The sequence below is a fragment of the Xenia sp. Carnegie-2017 genome, unplaced genomic scaffold (assembly GCF_021976095.1).
Source record: "Xenia sp. Carnegie-2017 unplaced genomic scaffold, XeniaSp_v1 HiC_scaffold_24, whole genome shotgun sequence".
NCBI classification, from domain to species: domain Eukaryota; kingdom Metazoa; phylum Cnidaria; class Anthozoa; order Malacalcyonacea; family Xeniidae; genus Xenia; species Xenia sp. Carnegie-2017.
Genome location: NW_025813487.1, coordinates 12563929 through 12581956, shown reverse-complemented (window position 1 = coordinate 12581956; position 18028 = coordinate 12563929). Strand labels below are relative to the sequence as shown.

The window sequence follows — 18028 nt, the reverse complement described above, 5'->3', positions numbered from 1 at the left end:
AGGCCTTTAGTAATTGGGAAGTCTTTTAAGATAAATATCGGATCATTTAATTCTTTATATGCAGACCTCGCAGGCTCGAAGAGCGAATAAACGAAGTTAATAAAAGGTTTATTATACAGGATTATTTGAACTTAAGCGAGGCTTTCTTTACTTTTTTGTCCTCGCTGTTTTGTAAAAGTTGGCATTCACTCCTGTTTTCTTTTTGTTTTCAAATTTTTTGCTTTTCGCTTTTCGAAACTTGTTTAGATTTGTTTGTAAAATTAGCTGTAATGGACCGCCGATATGAATTGTTATTGATCAGAGACTGTATATGGTCATTGCCCACATTAAGTCATTAGCAGCATATGTAATAACATGGTTGCCTCGAGATCTTTTGTTATCAAATAGACGTTTGCTGACGTATTTCCCTAATGCTCTTGACCTCATAATGCTCTTGACCTCAAGACATCAACTTTGTTGCATATTTTCAAAATACAATACAACGATAAAGGATCATTTTAATTTAGGCATTTTTACAATTTTCTTCGTAAGCGAATTAAGAAAAGGTTTATCATAAAGCATTATTTAAACTGAGACAAAGCTTTCTTATTTAAAGTGCTACTGAAGTGAAATTTTGGGTATCGATTTTTTTCTATAATCAAATAGTTCTATCTTTCCTGATCACTTTGGTATAATTTTTATGCATATTGAAGCACGGGATCATCAATAAATTTTTGCTCAAAGTTGGGTTACGCGTGCGAATTTTTACTACTGAAATATTATACGGATGTGACGTAATTAAAAGGACGGAAGTCGAAGTATGAGCATTGATTTACTAGTATTTTGTTAGATTTTTAACACATATACACAATAAAATATGAGTTCTTCAAGCAGTGAAAGCGAACGCAGTTCGGATACTGAAAACTCAGATATGGCAAATGAAAATTTACTTTCGAATTCCGGCGATGAGGATACAATTGTGGCTAATTCAGTGGTAAATCCTTACGAAAATGAACCTCTTGCGAACAGAGTCGGAGAGAATTTAGTGTCGGTCGAAGAAGACGCAGATGGCTTAGAACCTCGAACATTGGAAGCGAGGTTCGAAGGAACCGTTCAGTTAGATAAGTGGTAAGTTGATAAATGTTATTAGAACTCTAGAAGAAATTAAACCATGAATTAAACATGGTATTTTGTCCCTTATGTCGTGGTGCATAAATATGATAACAAACCACTTTTTTATAGGTGTGCATGTAGCTTGTGTCGTACTCAACTGCTGACAGATGCCATTGAATACCGTTGTTGTCAAGAGGTTGGGCCTACTTTACATAAACTGGTATTCGATGGTAGCATTGAAAAAATTAGCTGTGTTACTCTTCACGAAGAGTACACGATTATGACACATGCTACAGTCTTGAAGAATGTTGGCTCACTTCTAAGAGACCAAGATGGAAGGTCATACAAGCGTCGTAGAATACATGAAAATGAGTTAGTACATTTTGATTTCTAATTTTGTTTTGTAACAAATGATTAATATCTTGCCATGTATCTCTACTTTTACCTTTATGTGGTTCATTATTGTGCTGTGATGCTTCACAATTTTGTTGTGTGAAGTCAAAATAAATAATCAAATAGAAATTACTATTTTGAATTTCTCATAGATACTTGAGAGCAGTTGCATACCGTTGGGTCATTCGATGGCTGTGTGGATGCCTTGGTTGGGAAAATTCTAGACCATTACCTGCATGTATCTACACAGACATCCAAAACGATTTCCATTACGAAATCCCTAGGCCAAGAACATGCTGGCTACAAGTCAGCACAGGAAAGAAACTGATAGAAGTAGGAAACATTTTTGTAGCATAGTATATTATTTTATAACTAACTTTAAAGTTGGCCTGCTAAGAATATTTGTCAAGTAATTCTTGTGGACAATGACTTTTGATGTCCTTTCATTGGCTGTCCACAATTTTTGCATAAGCGCTTTTTGGATCTGAAGGACCTGTTGAAGCAGCTTGTTTTTCTTTGTCTAAACCTTTTGCTTGCAGTACATCTTGCTGTTGATCTATAAATAACAATTTAATGTGTTTACTTTTAGAATGCACTGGCCATACCTATTATACATGGTAGCATGAACAACTTACATGTGGGAAACAATGGTGTTGAAGATAGTTGTTTCCTATCCAAATGCCATTGGATTGCCTCAATTTTGGAAATTCGATCCGAGAACGTTTTGTTTAAGGCTTCTGGGACTTTTTCCTTATACTTCCTAAATATGTTGTCCATGGATTCCTCACAACTAAGAACCATGACATTTTTGATTTCATTAACATAGTCTGGAAAAATGACAAGTGGTTAGATGTGTAAGTCAAGAGTACCAATGCATACATGCTAAACTTACAATATGATGGTGCTGAAGAAACAGTTCTTACTACTTCATCCCTGATTTAAATTTTGGGTATGTCACAGAATAATATGGTGTTCCATTTTTTTTTTTTGGCTGTCTGTGAAGGTTTTCATTGAAATGAAGTACTGCCAGTACGTGCCTAAACAGAACAAACCATTTACTATGTAATTTTTTTTCTTGACTAGGAACAAGTAAAAAAGCCTTGGCAGATAGAGAACGGTGATTACAAGTTACCTGCAATATGTACCAAGCCAAGAAAAGTGGGTCATCTTTGGATGCCAACCATTTAATGTTGAATGAAAACCTTCGAGACAACTAGTTTGTGCTTCTGAAGATAGTTTTTTAACATCTTTGAGAACAGATTTTTTCAACAGCATGGAGGAAAGTCGCTGATATGATTTAGTTCCTTAAAAAGAATACAATCCCATCTGAAAAGTGGTAAATAACATTTTAGACATTTTAACAATCTCAATTCTGTCTTGCTGCCTAAGGGGGTGTTTACATGAATCCGGAATGACTTTCGATCCGGAACGAACTCATTCCACTTTAAAAGAAATTCTATTGTATGTTTACATAAGTCCGGAATGAGTCACAACTCGATCCGGATCGAGTTCATTCCTAATTTCATTCCGGATCGAAATTTACTTTAAATCTCATGTAAACGCGAATTGAGTTTCATTCTGGAATGATATTGTGATTAATGACGAAGCACGCATGTGCCATGGGTATTGCCTTCTGGCAAATTGAAGCTCGTAAGCAAATAAAGAGGCTAAATGGGTTAAAATAAGTGCGAAGAAAAACAACAATTAGTTTCATGCAAGTGTTAAGCTGTATTAACGCAGGAACAACAGAAAAAAAAAGGGTTGCTATAATGTTTTTGTTCTCCATCTTCAAATTTCAAAATTCCCGCAAAATGTCAATCCTTGTGTTGATTTCCCATGTAAACACGGATTGACATCACGTTTCGATCGGGATTAAAAGTCATTCCGGATTCATGTAAACACCCCCTAAATGTGTGCATGCTCATACCAACTTGAAGCCATAGACGTTCATCTAGCTCTCCATGAGCACATTTAGGAAACAACTAATCTGGATGGTTTTCATGCTTGTTTGTAATGTGCCTAGCAATGGATTTCCATTTTGCCACAATCATATCTCCATATCCCATCTTAGTAGACATAGCCGACCAATATAAGTGGTTGCGGATACCTTTAATCCAAAACACCAGCAACTCACAGCCTTTTTCTTTACTAGCCTTTAATATTGTTTTGGAAAGTCCTTTGCAAACATGCCACAAATCATTGAAGTGCTGGGTTTCCTTCTCAGATGTTCGAATCCACTTTGCAATCCCTTTGTGACGATCGCTAATAAATATTGGAATTTGTAGTCCACTATCTTGAAGAAACTTGAAGCATCTTTGAGCTCCATCCAACTCCATGGCATTGCTACTACCAGACTGATTTGACTATACGAAAGGTAATGAAGTTTATGTAAAACTATAATATTATTTTGAGGTCTTGTTCAAGTAAAATGAACTGATTATCTTAAATGTACATGAAAATATTTGTTTATTAGTTGAAAAAAATATTATGACTACCTGTCTGATGTCAAAATGAACTATTTTGGAAATACTGTTACAAAACATGGAGTAAGAACAGTACTTAGCACTGTGGCCCATCGAATCAAATCTGCCATCACCAGACCAAGTAGCATTTTCTATATTTTTCACATTTTCAATCAGGGCTTTTTGATACTTCTCCCAGTGCAATAACACTGAGGGGACCAGGAACTTGTTTTGATGTAAATAATATGCTCTGCTGGTGATTGAACAAAGGCCCAAATGCTTGAATAGTAAAAACACTTTACTTATGCTGACACCTGACATCAGAATGGCAAAACTTGTCATGAGATTTCCAGCCGTGCCTTCCCAATACATATGGCTGACTGTTCCATTGAAAATTTCTAGTTGGTCCACAAATAGAACAACATTGAGTTACAACAGCCATTGAACCTTTCTTTTTGATTTCCACCTGAGGATTTGGACTTTTGCAATTGAAGCAAAACATGCTGAACAGTGATATGAGCATGCCATAAAAGACAATGAATTTGGGTTCGTCACATGGCAGGGTACCAGGTTCCATGCTAAACAGAATTAAGCACATATTCATACAAGTTGAACTTCGTTTTCTACGACATTTATGCTGTAACTCACCTAACAGTGTTTTTCGACTGGGAATCTTCAGCTTCATCTTGTGATGAAAACGGTTCGTCTTCATATTGCCAATCCATAGCTGTAATGTCAGGATCACCAATAATATCCTGGACATCGCCGATATTAAAAAATTCATTTGGCTCATTACTTCACTTTCCTAAAACGTAGAATAGGTAACAGTGCGTAAATTTCCAATGGTCGATGACAAACGTTGTATAAAATGTATTTACACCAACGGGTCAAGTTCTGACTATTTCGTAAAGAACCTGTTATTTCAAAAAAAAAAAAATTTTATACAAAGCACCTTATTCTCAATACATTTATTTACCACCTATTTCAAGAAGTAAATACGTACCATGATTAAACTGTCGCTCAGCCTTTTTTTTGATTTTTTTAACCAACTGAGTTTCTTTTGTAGTTTTGTAACTTTTTTGGCAAGTATGTCACATCTACTGCACATTTCAACTTGCTCTTGTTTTGGCAGCGGTTCTGGTGAATCCTCTCTAACTGGTTCACTATCAACGCTTTCTGTCGTGTTACACTCGTCAGAATTCCCATCATCATCAGTATGTTTAACAGCGGGTTCAACATCTTTTACACTTCGTGTTACTTCACGCAACACCTGTTGAAGATAATAAGACACATTTACATGCATTTCCAGGTTGTGCATACAAACTAGTGTAATTTAACTTGTATAATTTTGTACTTACAACTCTGCGGTCGCGATTGCTCTTATCACCTTGGATTGAAATGCCTTTTACAGAGTCTATGGTTGGAACAGCATCAGAGCGCAATTGTCGTCTCATGTTTAGCGATTTTGCAACTGTTGCGTTCACGGTGAATGCATAATCTGCGAAACGCATTGAACATAGCACAGAGTACTGCTGAGGAACGAATTTTGGCCTATGTCTCCTAACAAATTTTGTCCATTTACTCAGCCTCTCCTTGTCATTCATGGGGAAACGATGTACTGAGACACCCTCTGTGTGTTGACTGTTTGTACAACTTTTTCCGTTGGGCCAACCAACAACACAATATTGTCCTCCTTGACGATTTTTTGCAGAATTTTGCCTACTCGCCATATTTTAACTTGCGGTGTATCGTTACGTTTGACTAACTTAATAAAAAATTATTCTCCTTATATTATGTGCGTTGTGATAATATTGCATGGGTTTTAAAACCACAGACTACGTCAAGGATGCGACACCCATATGATAAGAATGATAAGTCTAATCCAGAAGTTTATAAAAGTAGTATACATTGGATGATTGGAAATAAGCGCGGTACAGTTAGTTTCTGATAACATTGCGTGTGTGTTAAAACCGCAGACTTCGTGAAGGATGCGGCACCCAGTTTATTGAGAAATATAAGTTAATTCAAGAAGTTTATAAAACTCTAATCGATTGTAAATGTTGCTTACCTATGCGTGTTGCTCATTTGTCACTAAATATACGCAATTTTTGCGAAGAGAAGTTATAAAATATGTAAAATTCCAGTTGGAAATATGCTTGTTCGTATATAATTTTTATATACTAAGAGCTTTAAAATTGAACTTCCGTCCTTTAAATGACGTCACGCACTCAAAGTCAAATTCGCATCAAAACAAGCAAATATGCCATGTTTGAACGCAAAGTTCCATGCGTTCCCATCGACTATATTCAGTGGGCGATAGCTCAAAATGATCAGTAAAATACAGAGAAAACGTTTGTATCGAAAAACGAAATATGAAAATTTCACTTCAGTAGCACTTTAATCCATTCTTTGTAATTTTACTTTCCTTCCTCATCTCATTTCATTGTTGATGGTGTATCTATCTAATGCATTTCACCATTTATTGTCATCAATTTTTTTCACACTTACATAAGACAAATCGTTATCATCCTCCATTAAAGATTGATAATCATCTTCTCTATTCATTTCTTAATACCTTGGATTAGCAAATACTGTTAATGACTCATTATCATTTCTTAATTCATGTTTGACAAAGCTGATTGTTCATTAACTCTATCGCTTCTATAAATAGTGAAGAGATTAAAAAAAAGAGAGCAATTTGTGCAGTTAGCATAGCGAAAAGAACGTACCATTTTTGTAAATGCTAGCTAGGCTTTTTAGAACAGTGGAAACATGAGACCTTCGCTAATTTAAAGCTGGTGATACATGTCTTTGACACTTAACATAAGTTACATGCCATATAAAAGTTCACTTTTATTATTTTTCATTCATTACATGAGAAATGGTACATATGTGAACTTTCTTCAGTCTTGATACGTTTTATCTTTGATATTGACGTAAGGCATATCCATTAAAGACTGATAATTTTCTTCCCTGTCCATTTTTGATACGTCTAGTATTTGATAATTTAAGTCATCACGGTCTGTCAAAGCCTCATTATCGTTTCTTTTAGATATGTCAGATAACTTTATTTCTTCATAGGCTCCATTGTTTACGTCTGTGCTCTCTATACCAGGGGACTGAAGTTGATCATTTTGTTTATTTTTGTTGTTCAATACAAAACGTCGACGATAAATTAGAATAATTGAACAGAAAACAATGATGAGAATGATTCCTGAAATGACGGCAACCAAAATGATGTACCATTTTGTCGTGGCTGGGATGTCTAAAACAGTGGAAAAACATAGAGGCGCCGTTATTAAAGTAAAAAATTTAGGACAAAAAGACTTATCACCAGTGGAACGTAAAAAAAAGTCAATTTCAAAGTTTAAGGTTTTATAAAACAAATAAGAAATAAATAACATAAGACAAGTGATTACAAATGACATAAGAATAACAAGACAAAGCATGATGTCAAGAATTATTCAGACGAAAACCAATGTTATCTTCTCAAGACATAATTGATATAATACTAAAAACAAGAGAATTGAAGGCATGAATGACATAAAATTAAGTACAAGACAAGTAAATACATGAATGACACATAAGTAAGACAAGTGAAAACAAATTGACAGACATTAAACAAAGCAATGCACAAAACATTGCATTGCTTTGTTTACGAATTACGAATAGAGGGCTCTGATAGCTACGCTATGGACCAATATCCTTGCCTATGCAATACTAAATACATCTTGCCCACGCAATGTCACACGCACGTTTCAGCTGTTGCATTTATCTGCTTTATTCAAGTTCTCAGAAACTGTGTTCCTACTCTTTTTTGACATCGTACTTTATAAATTTTGTTAATTTTCGGCAGAAGAAACTTTACAACATACAATCCAAACAGAATATATGAAAGATACACTGCAAAGCTATACACAACTCAAACTTTAATCTCGGCCTTATATTGATCTGCTCTCGAGTTCTCCCAAAGGTCTCCTCGGTTTACGCAAGCCTGTCAGCCAGAGCAAACACATGCATCATTTAATAAGCATCTTTTAATGCAACCTTTTTTTCGCATATCAAGCATGTTTGATATTTTTGGACAAGCTGGGCAAAAAACTCACCGTTTGCGCTGAATGTGAGCTTAGATGCTCACATATAACTAATTAAAGAAACAGTAGCGACGCGTTCTTTTAACTGATGACCAAACATCAAAATGTAGGCAACAACTATGAATGAATTGATGAGTGCGTACTTGTTAGACAAATCTAAGTCATTGACAAACTCGTAAGACAATTTCCATTAAGGTCGCTTTGCCCGCGCGCGCGGAACTGGCACTTCCCATAATTCGTTCGCGCGTTCAAAAACAAATCTCCATTAAGCTTTTTTGCACGCGCTGATTTAAAAACCAGTCAAAGATAGCAGCTTTAAGAAGACTGTTGATACTGATATTATTAAGACGGCGATTAGAAAGAAGGAAATACAGAAAACGATTTTGGGTGAGGCGAATCTATCTAGATGGAAAAAGTAAAGGCGAATATCACACAATATCGTCCAATTGATCATCGTCATACTGTTCTTCGAAATCATGCTGTTGTGGCACGATAAATTTGGTGTTGCTAGCGTCATTAGAGTTGGATGTGTTATTTGTATTTGTTCTACTGAAGGTGGTTGTCACAAATGCCCTGATTTTGGTTCAAAAGATTGTGTACTAGCCATTGAGTTCTATAATAACTGGAGCGGCTATCTCAAGCGCGGCCTTAGATATCTGATGATGCCAAAAAATGGCGGATTTCGTCGTTTGCCGCTGAGATTTACCGAAATTGACCGCTTTTCCGAAAATTTCACAATTTCCCAATCCCTCCTGAGAAAAGAGTGAGGAAAATATTGTGTGTATTTGGGATTCGGCAAGCAATTTTTTGATGAAAATCAAGGTAAAAACCTTAAATTCATAACAGCGAGTCAACAAAGGTTGTCAGTTATCTGCTCCTACAAGGATGCATTTCTAACTATCGACGAAAGACCTATATGTCGGCTGCACATGTATGAATGCAGATGTGCGTCGTTTTCTTAACAGCGTCAATATTGTTTAATCGATTAAACTCTTTAGTCTATACAAAAAAGGATAATAATAATTCATCTCCACGGTTCACGAGAGAGAAGTTAGCTTAATTGTTATCATTGCTATTTTGCTTCTTTTCATGCAATGGGCAATGGCTTTTTTCGCCACAATTGTAGGATTTTTACTTGTTTCTTTAAAAAAGTACATATTAAATCTCTGGATATTTATGGATTTTCTGTAATTGAGTTTCATAAGAAATTTCAAAAAGACTCAAGTCTGCATAGGTTTGGTAAATGAAAACAAACAATATTGTATAGAAATTACTTTAAGTAACCTTTTTGTGATGTTCTGAAGTGCAACTGCATCAAATATTTGTAAAGTTGTAGCACATTTTGATTTTGTTGTATTGATATATGAATTGGGCAAAATGCAAATAATCATCAAAACACTTATGCTTCCAATGGTGTTTATAATTCATTTGTAGTTTTAATACTTCTACCCTTCTTTTTCACTTTGTTTTGTTTTTCCTATATTTGCAATATAAGTACACAATTTGAATGATTAACACATTTTTCACCTCAATAATAAATTTCATAAGCAGTTAGTAGTGCATTTTGTTCTCTGAGCAATCACATCTGGTGTTTTGTTCATACAAGAATGATGAAGTGCAAGTAGATATGTCATAGCAAGGCAATAAAACCAAATGAATTACATACCTATAGTGTACTTTTATGCTAGAAGCTTAAAAGCTTTTTAGAAATTAGAAAGTTATTGGATTATATTACCTCTATATCATCAATTTCATGATAAGAAATAAGAAGCAAAAAATTTGTAGAAAAGCTTTGAAAAGTGAAAAACTTTTCTTTAAAAAAGCAGCAATAATGCATATGATAAATCTCCATTCTGTACTCTAATAGGTAAATAAGCTCAAATTTTTCTTAAAGAAATATAAGAAATATATAAGAAATATACAGTACAGTAACTTTAAAGGTTTCATCACTGAATCTTTAATGCTTCAGTATAGTGCAATAGATATTAGTAACATTCAAACAACACTCGACTAAAATATTTTGATAAAGATATGACATGATTTAAACATTAAGTTACATAAAACCCAATGGCTTATACAGTTTGAAGCTTCACATCTGCATCGAGTCATCATCAATCTCAGTACAAATGTTTACATAGACACAAACTTTATGGCCTTACATTTTACATGTTTGTGAATTGACATTTCATTAAGCATCAAAACACACACAACCTTCTTGCCATCTTTCTTTGGATCATGAACTTTAACTTCAAAGCATTCAAGGCATCCTTAGTGAATCCATTGTCTCCATCCATAGAATTTGACCACAATCAAATTAAATAACTCTGGATACGGCAGACAATAAATCAATTATCTTTACAGCATTGTCATTTTTTAAGACTCTGCCTGGTCAATAACATCTTCCAGTCATTTTTACTCCTTGATCTTCCCTGCATGTTGTCAGCAAATAGAACATAACAAGCTCGCCTCCAAATCATGGGTACCGTTGGGGCTGATCATTTCTTTTTGATACTTACTCACAGAGAAAAATGTGTGCAGGGTCTTTTTTGCTTTAGGGAAACTATTTTGCAAATAAATGGGTAAATTTACGATTTCATGCATTAACAAATGACGGAAAAGTATGCAGAATTTTATAGACAAAAACAGGAAAACATCAGTATATTTGGCGTTCAAGTCAGTCTTAAAAAATACGACCTTTAATATGTATTTTATGGCTTTTCAAGTGCATGTATAATTGCTTTTCAATCGTTGACGGACTAACAAAAGAAACAACTACCTCACCTGTGAGAAGCGATATGTTCCTTTTTGTGGAAACTACGACATCCAACAATTGAACGATTGAAGTGATGGCATTATAAAAGAAATGCCAAAAAAGATATCGTCACAGAATATGGAACTAACGATATCCATATTCTGTGATATCGTGTTTGTTTTTGAAAATTCTTTATAATTTACTATAGACACCAGGGGGAGGTCGAGAATATTATTTTTCTGCAAAGCGATCATTTCAGTGGAAATACGTCCGTTGGCCGCCATTTTTTTGGCATCTTCGCCCCAGTAAAGTTAGCCCCTCCAGTTATTATAGAACTCAATGGTACTAGCATGTGACTTGTCTGCCATGATTTTGTTTTCCACAGTATAGTGACTCGGTGCGATTGGTATATTTTAATCACGTGCACCTTGGTTCACGCGACATCGCTAAGAATGTCGAAAACTTTCAATTTTCAAAACGTTTGCACCAGTGTCCGCAGCGTCCGAGAGAAGACGTGACGTAGTTTATAGCGCATGCTCAAAACTTTACGACATAAGAATAAGAACAAAACAATTGAAGACATGGATGACATAAAAATAAGAACAAGACAAATGAAGACATGAATGACATAAGAAAAAGAACAAAACAACTAATAACATGAAACTGCATAAAATAAGAACATAACAAGTGATGACATAAGCCTTTTGTAATAGAAGTCTGTGTAAACTGTGTTTTATTTTGTAAAACTTTTCAAAAATATTTTTCAAATCTGCAAAGACTATTCACGCGATCTTTGAGCAAGGCAAAACTCACATATGTAATTCTGTTGTTAATAAATTGTTAACAGTGAGAACAGAATTTCCAAATACAGTAAAGATTATAAAATGTTTGAATGTGAATAGAGATAGTGCTGAACTTCAGACCGAGCTTTGTAAATGATGCTAAGCTTTGGTAACACACTGGTAACGGATCTTTTAAACGACAGACCGTAAGTGATTATTTTGAATTTTGTGATTAATTTAGACAATGTTTGTCTACCGCGTTTATTCTTAGTATCAAATTTTATGTATATAAATATGTAAATAATCTGAATTGTTGCATCTCCAAAAAGTCTTTCAAATAATGACTAAACCTAAACTGAATATTTTTACACCCCAATAATATGAAATATTATATCACTAGCTTTAGTTATGTTAATAATAATGTAATTAATACAATTAATTCTTCGTGTTGAGCTATATTCTTTCACAAGGCACTACATTTCTTAACCTGTATCGTTTAAAAATACGTATGACAGTTTTTTGATAGTTTTTACTTTTTAAAAATTCAACTTTCCTTCATTTCCGTGAAATTTGAGCAATCATCCCACGACTGCAATGCACAAAGCCACTGCCCGGTAGCAGAATTTAAACTGATCCTAAAAAATGCGCAAAACATTTGTAAATAAATAAGACAATGTACTAATAAGTGAATGTTGAACACCAGTTTAAAATCATCAAATTTAAAAAATTTCATTGCAAGATCATTTAAAACAGTTTTAGTTTTTTATTACTACTATAACTACTTTCTCTTACGCACAATGGTAACGCACGAAATAAAGTTGCAAATTATCTTTACACGTTACATTTAGAATGTTTGTGAAGTGTACTTTGCATATACCTTTTTACTGTCTTAAAAATATTCAGATAATTGCAAGCAATTTGACGTATTTATGTCCACTTTTAAGTAGAAGTTTACAAATTTCAACTTCAAATCCTTGCTTGCAAACTTTTTTTCACTGCCATCTTTGCTCTCTTTTGCAGTAAATCTATTCTTAGTGAAAACGCTTTAGTTTAAAATGTGGTGATATAAAAACGTCTAAAAAGGAATAGTTATTACCGCCTTTTTGAGATTGAAGAGAATATTCCTCTTTATAGTAGACGTCACTTTGCATTTTCCCTTTTTCACCATTTTTAACTATTTTATAAGCTTTCTTTTCATCAAGAAAATTTTGTTTATGACTGGAAGAAACTGAAAACCAAATAAACCAGTTAATTTCACAATTTTTATTTGTTTGAAGTAAGTAAGTTAACTTCAACGCATTCTAATAATTAAATAAAATGTGATGACAAAATACCATTAATTATAATAATACTTCGCTTAACAAAGCATTTTGTCATATTTAAAATACTGGAAAAAAATTAAGAAATTCTCTGATAAACACACCATTTACTAAGTATGTTGATTTCTTGCCACTAAGATTTAAGAGAAATGAATGAGTGAACATTTTTGAACAGCTTCTCGCATCTGAAATGATTACAAACCATTTGTTAATAACTCATTATCCCATCAACAATATAATATAGAAGATCTCTTACGTCACCTGCTTGTTTAGAGCACAGTGAAAGAGGAATATAAGCAATCCTTGAGCGGAATCAAAAATGGCAAAAAGATAACGGAAGAATACAGTCTCGTCATTGATGGCTATCAAGCCAAACACCCAGGTCAATCCAAGAATAGGTAAGAGAACAATTGTAGCTCTTACTCCTTTCTTTACTTTCTCAATATTTTCTTGTTGTCTGACTTTGTGTGAGTTCATCACTTTTCTGATTACCATGATGAGTACGATTGTGTTGGCCTGAAAGTGAATTATAGATTGGTTTGATTGTATGCTTTTGTAAATGTGCAATATGAAGCTCCAATAAACAAAAAATGGTTTATAAATCAAGTTTATCTTATTGATAAACTTGCCATCATACAAAAAAATTCATTAGCCATGGTGGTATTTGGACTTGGAGTACGTTCATCACTAAAAGACGAGCAAAATACACGAGACGTTTCAAGTTGTGCACAAATGCATAAAATTAGCACACGATTGTATATTAGCATCACAATTAATAAATACTTTTATTTTTGAAATGTCCTTTTTATAGATTGCAGGCAAAGAATTTCATTTTATATAGTTGAACTGTATCACAAAAAATAATATACGTTCATTATAATATTTTCATGTCTCGCAAATACTTATAAACGAACATTTAAATATAATTTCCTACGGTTCTATGTGATTGGCAGCTTATTTGACCAACTAAATAGAGTCTCAACTCAGTACAATGTTTGGAGCACACTCGAAACAAAGCTGGAAATCATCTTACTTCTAAATTTATTAAGTTTACAAAGTGGCTTCGTAATTCATATGCCCGTATTTTTAGAACAACCGGTCAGCTACGGTAGCCATCGTGTAAAAAATTGATTTAAAACATTGGCAGTATGGCAACATACAAAAATCACAAGGCATGCCGGTAGAACAAACGCCAAATTCAATTCATTTTTGGCACTCAGCCAACAGTAATAGTCGGTGCCATATCCTTCGCTTTGAGTAACGGCAAGTGATATGGTGACAGTAATCAACGGAATCCCTAAAAAGAATTGCTTATCTATATCAGGGATTTTTTGACACTATTTGAATACCAAATTACAATGTTACCCCAGCCAATAAAACTGAAGATCTTGATATGCTTTCCATGAACGCAATAAAAAATTCGAATGAGCAAGATGTAAAGTAGAATTCCTTCGCACAGCATCCAGCCAAACGCTGACAACAGGAAGAAATGCAAGAAAACAGCAATTGCTTTACAGAAATCCTGTAAAAGATACGAATGTTTTCAATTGTATCTAATCCTAGTCAAATGAATTTACATTGCAAGTCAAATGTACTATACAAAGTTAATATGTCAAGCAAAGAAAATTATACTATCATGTGGGTTTCATTTTGCATACTCTCTTTTTAAAGTGTTTATATCATGATCTTAATCTTTTATCACTTAGAGAGCTTAGACGATTTGATACACTTTTGCAATATATTTTATAGTTAAAAAAATTTAACTTTGTGGACGCTGCACTATATTTTACATAGGATCGTGTAGAAAACCACCTATATAAACAGATTTTTGATATGATTGCCTTATCTCACATCTTCGCCTTGTGTAACTGGTGGATACCAGTTATCAGAGCATCACCTAAAACTACAGAGCATCATCCTCAACTACTACTACAGAGCATCATCTTTAACTTCCATCTCATTTTCAATCAAAAAATTAGTCTCGGATTCAGTTTGAATATCGTTAGAATCAATAGAATGTGAAGACATTCTTATTTTTCAAATTTAAACAAATGAAAACAAATTGCGATGTAAAATGCGACAAAACAACTATTTGTTAGTAATGATTTCTAAACGCGTGTTCCCAATTTAACGTCAGTCCAGTCTCTCCCCCTATTTTTTTGGCATAACGGCCAAGCAAAAAGCTATCAAATTTGAAGGAGTAAAAATCCACGATGATCAAATTTTTGAGTTACAAAACATATTGCAAAAATGTTCAAAATCATCTGAGCTATCTAAAAGACCTGACTTCAAAAACATGATAAAGGCACTTTAAAAACTTATACACGTATAAGCTAAATGATGTTTACGAGGAAGAAATCAGGCTACACCAAAAGTTGTGAATATAAAACATAAGAACCACTGGAAAAAATCAAATTCATCGTGTAAGTCATGTTGAGAGAGCATAGTTTTTTATGTGAATGCGTAATGCTAATTGTATTTTAACAGCTGCTTTTTGTTATATCTTCTTTATAAATCTAAAAAAGCTATTTACTTCGATATAATTACCGGATTACTTCTGGCAACTCCTTCCACTATTGAGAAGATATTGGTAAAACCAATGGCGATGCAAAGATTAATCAAAACTATACATCGTGGTGATTTTACATGTTTCCAAAAATACACGTGCATGATGAGTGTAAAAATTATTGCCAAAAGTGATACTGAACATCCAATGATTGAGATGTATTCTAAAACTTTTAGATGTTTTTTTGTTAACTGAAAAAAGAGAATAAAAGGCATTCTTTGCAATTCTATAATACTCCACTCTCTAAAAATCTGTCAGCAAGTTTTAAGCTATATCAGAAAGGAAAAATGCTGTACCTTTACTGATGTCACGTATGTAAGAATGACATTACTATTATTACAGCTAAGTACAGAAACCTGTAAACTGGACTGCAGGATTAATACCTGAACATCTGAGAAATGCATCAAGATTGCAAACGCTGTGTTATGATCACAATCACAAGTAACTTTTTCTTTCGAAGATTGTGCTTCGTTTAGTTCACATCCTTCACGGCTCCACTTGCTATCGTTTACACTGGGCTCGATAAACACGCATTCCCATACAGGGTCTAAAAAACTGCTCTATATCAATGTAAAAGAGTGTACGTAATAATTGACTTTACAAAGTAAAATAAAGCAACAATAATATACAGGTGCTAAGAGTTGTTAGTTAAACACAAACCTGATTATTTTGTAGAACAATTTTGATATGTCGAGTAACATTTAGAAATTTTGGTGTCGTTGTAAAAGAGATTATAGTGCTCTGGATAGTGAGATTCTTGTTGGCCTGTATAGTGTGATCCACAGATTTTTGTAATTCCTCGAAGGATAATATGTCCTTAATTGACGAATATTTGACAACAGTAGCTTGTTTTATACCGTGAGTTACTAGTCCACGAAACTGAACACCTTCACCCTCAGATACGAGATTAATATCTTCATTTTCAGGTAGCTTTACACAAAGTATTTTAATATTGTCGCTGGAGAATGCAAACACCTTTCCAGGTTTTCCATTTTCTTCGATCATTTTTTTTGCAACTAGATCTGCACCTTTGATGATTTGTTTCGCTAAGGCATTTCTATTCTGGTGAACAATCAAAGAATACCGGACTCAATAGAGGACAATTAAAAAATTAATTGATGCACACCATTACAATCATTATAAATGAATCTATAATACTTGTTCTGATAACATCTTAGCTATTAGCTTGAATGAAATATACATGAACTATATATTTAAGCCTACGTGTACATTAAGTGTACATTACAATAAAGGAGATCCAGGATTTTATTCTGTAAAGGGTGTATAATTCGGAGAAGTCCGTAATACAACAACTTGCAATAACAACTTGCAACACTAATTTCACCAACGTGCTCATTACATTTCCATATAACAACTCAAGATTGTTGCATATAACAGTAAGAGGAAATATAAACTAGTGTATAGAAAACACAGCAATACAAATTTTAATCTTTCTCACTTTAATTACCTGTATTTGCCCCCATACTTCTTTCCTCTCACTGCCAACAATGTTACTAGACAATTGAATAAAGTTCTCATGATCACTTTGTGTCATTTTTTTTGTTTGTATTCTCTTTAAAATGAACACAATGTTCCTGATGTCTTGTTTGACTAGTCCCCCTTCTTTCGTAACAACTTTTGTCTGTCGTATGATTTCTGAAACATCTTTCGATGAAAGGTTTTCGTCGCGCACCTGTATGGATATATTTTGCTTAGCCATGCCAATGTTTAAGCTTAAAAACAGAGGTTTTAAAAACCTACCTTATCTACCAAGCGATCCACTACTTTTGATAAACATTTTGACTCATCAACACCACGGCAGGTCTGAGTGCCACCAACCTTTGAGCAGCATTCTTAAGATAAGGCATGAAACAAAATAATGTTAATTTAGTTTATAAGCTATTTTGCATTTTTTTCTTGCATATAATGAAAATATCAAACTGTAAATCCTACATAATGAATATGTTTATGTCAACGAATTTAAGAAGATTTAACTCCGCAGAAGTTATTTCTCAATCTAAAATCACAAACACTAGTCGTTCATTTGCCGTCGCTTTTCCAGTTTTTTTAACAGATGTTAATTAAGCATTTGATATCAAAGAACATTGTCTACAACACCAGAAAAGAATCCAGAAGGAGCTCCGTGGACCGGAATTTCTTAATGCAATTCCTTCATCTTTTTGCATTAAATTATGAAGATTGACCCAAGCTCCCACTTATAAACGGTAAGCGAAACATTCATGTTTTTAAATTATGCCCACGACGGTTTCCAATTAAAAAATACATATAAGAGTCACAATCACGCCTTGAATAGGGCAAAAATAAAACATTGCACTCCAAAATTCATTGCTATGGTGTTTTTTTTTAATGTAGATTATTATTACAAGTGGGACTGTTCAATATGGCGGCGCATCTAATTATTTCTGTCTACATCCGGCTTCAAATTTTTGCCCTCACCAATTATTGGGAACTCGCGATCCATGTAATATAAATATCAATGAGCCAGGACCACCATATTGGAAGGTCCTACTTGATACGAAAAAGTGATCATAATATTAATCATAATAA

General features: G+C 33.9%; 3 protein-coding genes and 1 long non-coding RNA gene across 5 annotated transcripts; 1 reads left to right on the top strand and 3 right to left on the bottom strand.

Annotated features, from left to right (window-relative positions):
* Window positions 1-593: 593 nt before the first annotated feature.
* Window positions 594-2359, top strand: LOC124450459. 2 transcript variants are annotated; one of them, XM_047001156.1, is made up of 3 exons: window positions 594-1107; window positions 1222-1464; window positions 2075-2359. In XM_047001156.1, exons 1-3 carry the CDS (start codon window positions 857-859, stop codon window positions 2109-2111), a joined length of 531 nt encoding a protein of 176 aa, XP_046857112.1. In that variant the 5' UTR covers window positions 594-856; the 3' UTR covers window positions 2112-2359. The 2 variants fall into 2 exon arrangements, 1 of the variants encoding a protein (XP_046857112.1); XR_006949982.1 differs by lacking the exons at window positions 594-1107; window positions 2075-2359 and adding an exon at window positions 1638-1734 and having other exon boundaries at window positions 1121-1464.
* Window positions 1961-2225, bottom strand: LOC124450470. Its single transcript, XR_006949984.1, has 2 exons — window positions 2121-2225; window positions 1961-2041 (listed from the first exon to the last, which is right to left on the bottom strand). It is a non-coding gene; the product is annotated as an uncharacterized LOC124450470 (long non-coding RNA).
* Window positions 2360-2782: 423 nt separating the features above from the next.
* LOC124450458 (THAP domain-containing protein 5-like) lies at window positions 2783-6180 on the bottom strand. The gene is made up of 3 exons (XM_047001154.1): window positions 5306-6180; window positions 5054-5217; window positions 2783-2789 (listed from the first exon to the last, which is right to left on the bottom strand). The coding sequence occupies exons 1-3, from the start codon at window positions 5675-5677 to the stop codon at window positions 2783-2785; spliced, it is 543 nt and encodes a 180-aa protein (XP_046857110.1). The 5' UTR covers window positions 5678-6180.
* Window positions 6181-12662: 6482 nt separating this feature from the next.
* On the bottom strand, window positions 12663-17678 carry LOC124452166 (adhesion G-protein coupled receptor D1-like). The gene is made up of 10 exons (XM_047002752.1): window positions 17222-17678; window positions 16929-17153; window positions 16121-16517; window positions 15844-16020; window positions 15442-15651; window positions 14260-14416; window positions 14055-14191; window positions 13156-13410; window positions 12999-13079; window positions 12663-12803 (listed from the first exon to the last, which is right to left on the bottom strand). The coding sequence occupies exons 2-9, from the start codon at window positions 16997-16999 to the stop codon at window positions 13035-13037; spliced, it is 1449 nt and encodes a 482-aa protein (XP_046858708.1). The 5' UTR covers window positions 17000-17153; window positions 17222-17678; the 3' UTR covers window positions 12663-12803; window positions 12999-13034.
* Between the last annotated feature and the right edge of the window lie 350 nt (window positions 17679-18028).

What these genes read in the sequence shown, in the direction of transcription:
- LOC124450459 (XM_047001156.1), top strand. Translation starts at nt 857, where the DNA reads ATGAGTTCTTCAAGCAGTGAAAGCGAACGCAGTTCGGATACTGAAAAC. An exon ending in ACCGTTCAGTTAGATAAGTG is followed by an intron (nt 1,108 to 1,221) that starts GTAAGTTGATAA and finishes ACTTTTTTATAG; the next exon opens with GTGTGCATGTAGCTTGTGTC. An exon ending in CGTAGAATACATGAAAATGA is followed by an intron (nt 1,465 to 2,074) that starts GTTAGTACATTT and finishes GTTTACTTTTAG; the next exon opens with AATGCACTGGCCATACCTAT.
- LOC124450458 (XM_047001154.1), bottom strand. Translation starts at nt 5,677, where the DNA reads ATGGCGAGTAGGCAAAATTCTGCAAAAAATCGTCAAGGAGGACAATAT. An exon ending in GCAATCGCGACCGCAGAGTT is followed by an intron (nt 5,218 to 5,305) that starts GTAAGTACAAAA and finishes TATCTTCAACAG; the next exon opens with GTGTTGCGTGAAGTAACACG.
- LOC124452166 (XM_047002752.1), bottom strand. Translation starts at nt 16,999, where the DNA reads ATGAGAACTTTATTCAATTGTCTAGTAACATTGTTGGCAGTGAGAGGA. An exon ending in TTGTTCTACAAAATAATCAG is followed by an intron (nt 16,021 to 16,120) that starts GTTTGTGTTTAA and finishes ACATTGATATAG; the next exon opens with AGCAGTTTTTTAGACCCTGT. An exon ending in CTTCAGTTTTATTGGCTGGG is followed by an intron (nt 14,192 to 14,259) that starts GTAACATTGTAA and finishes AATTCTTTTTAG; the next exon opens with GGATTCCGTTGATTACTGTC.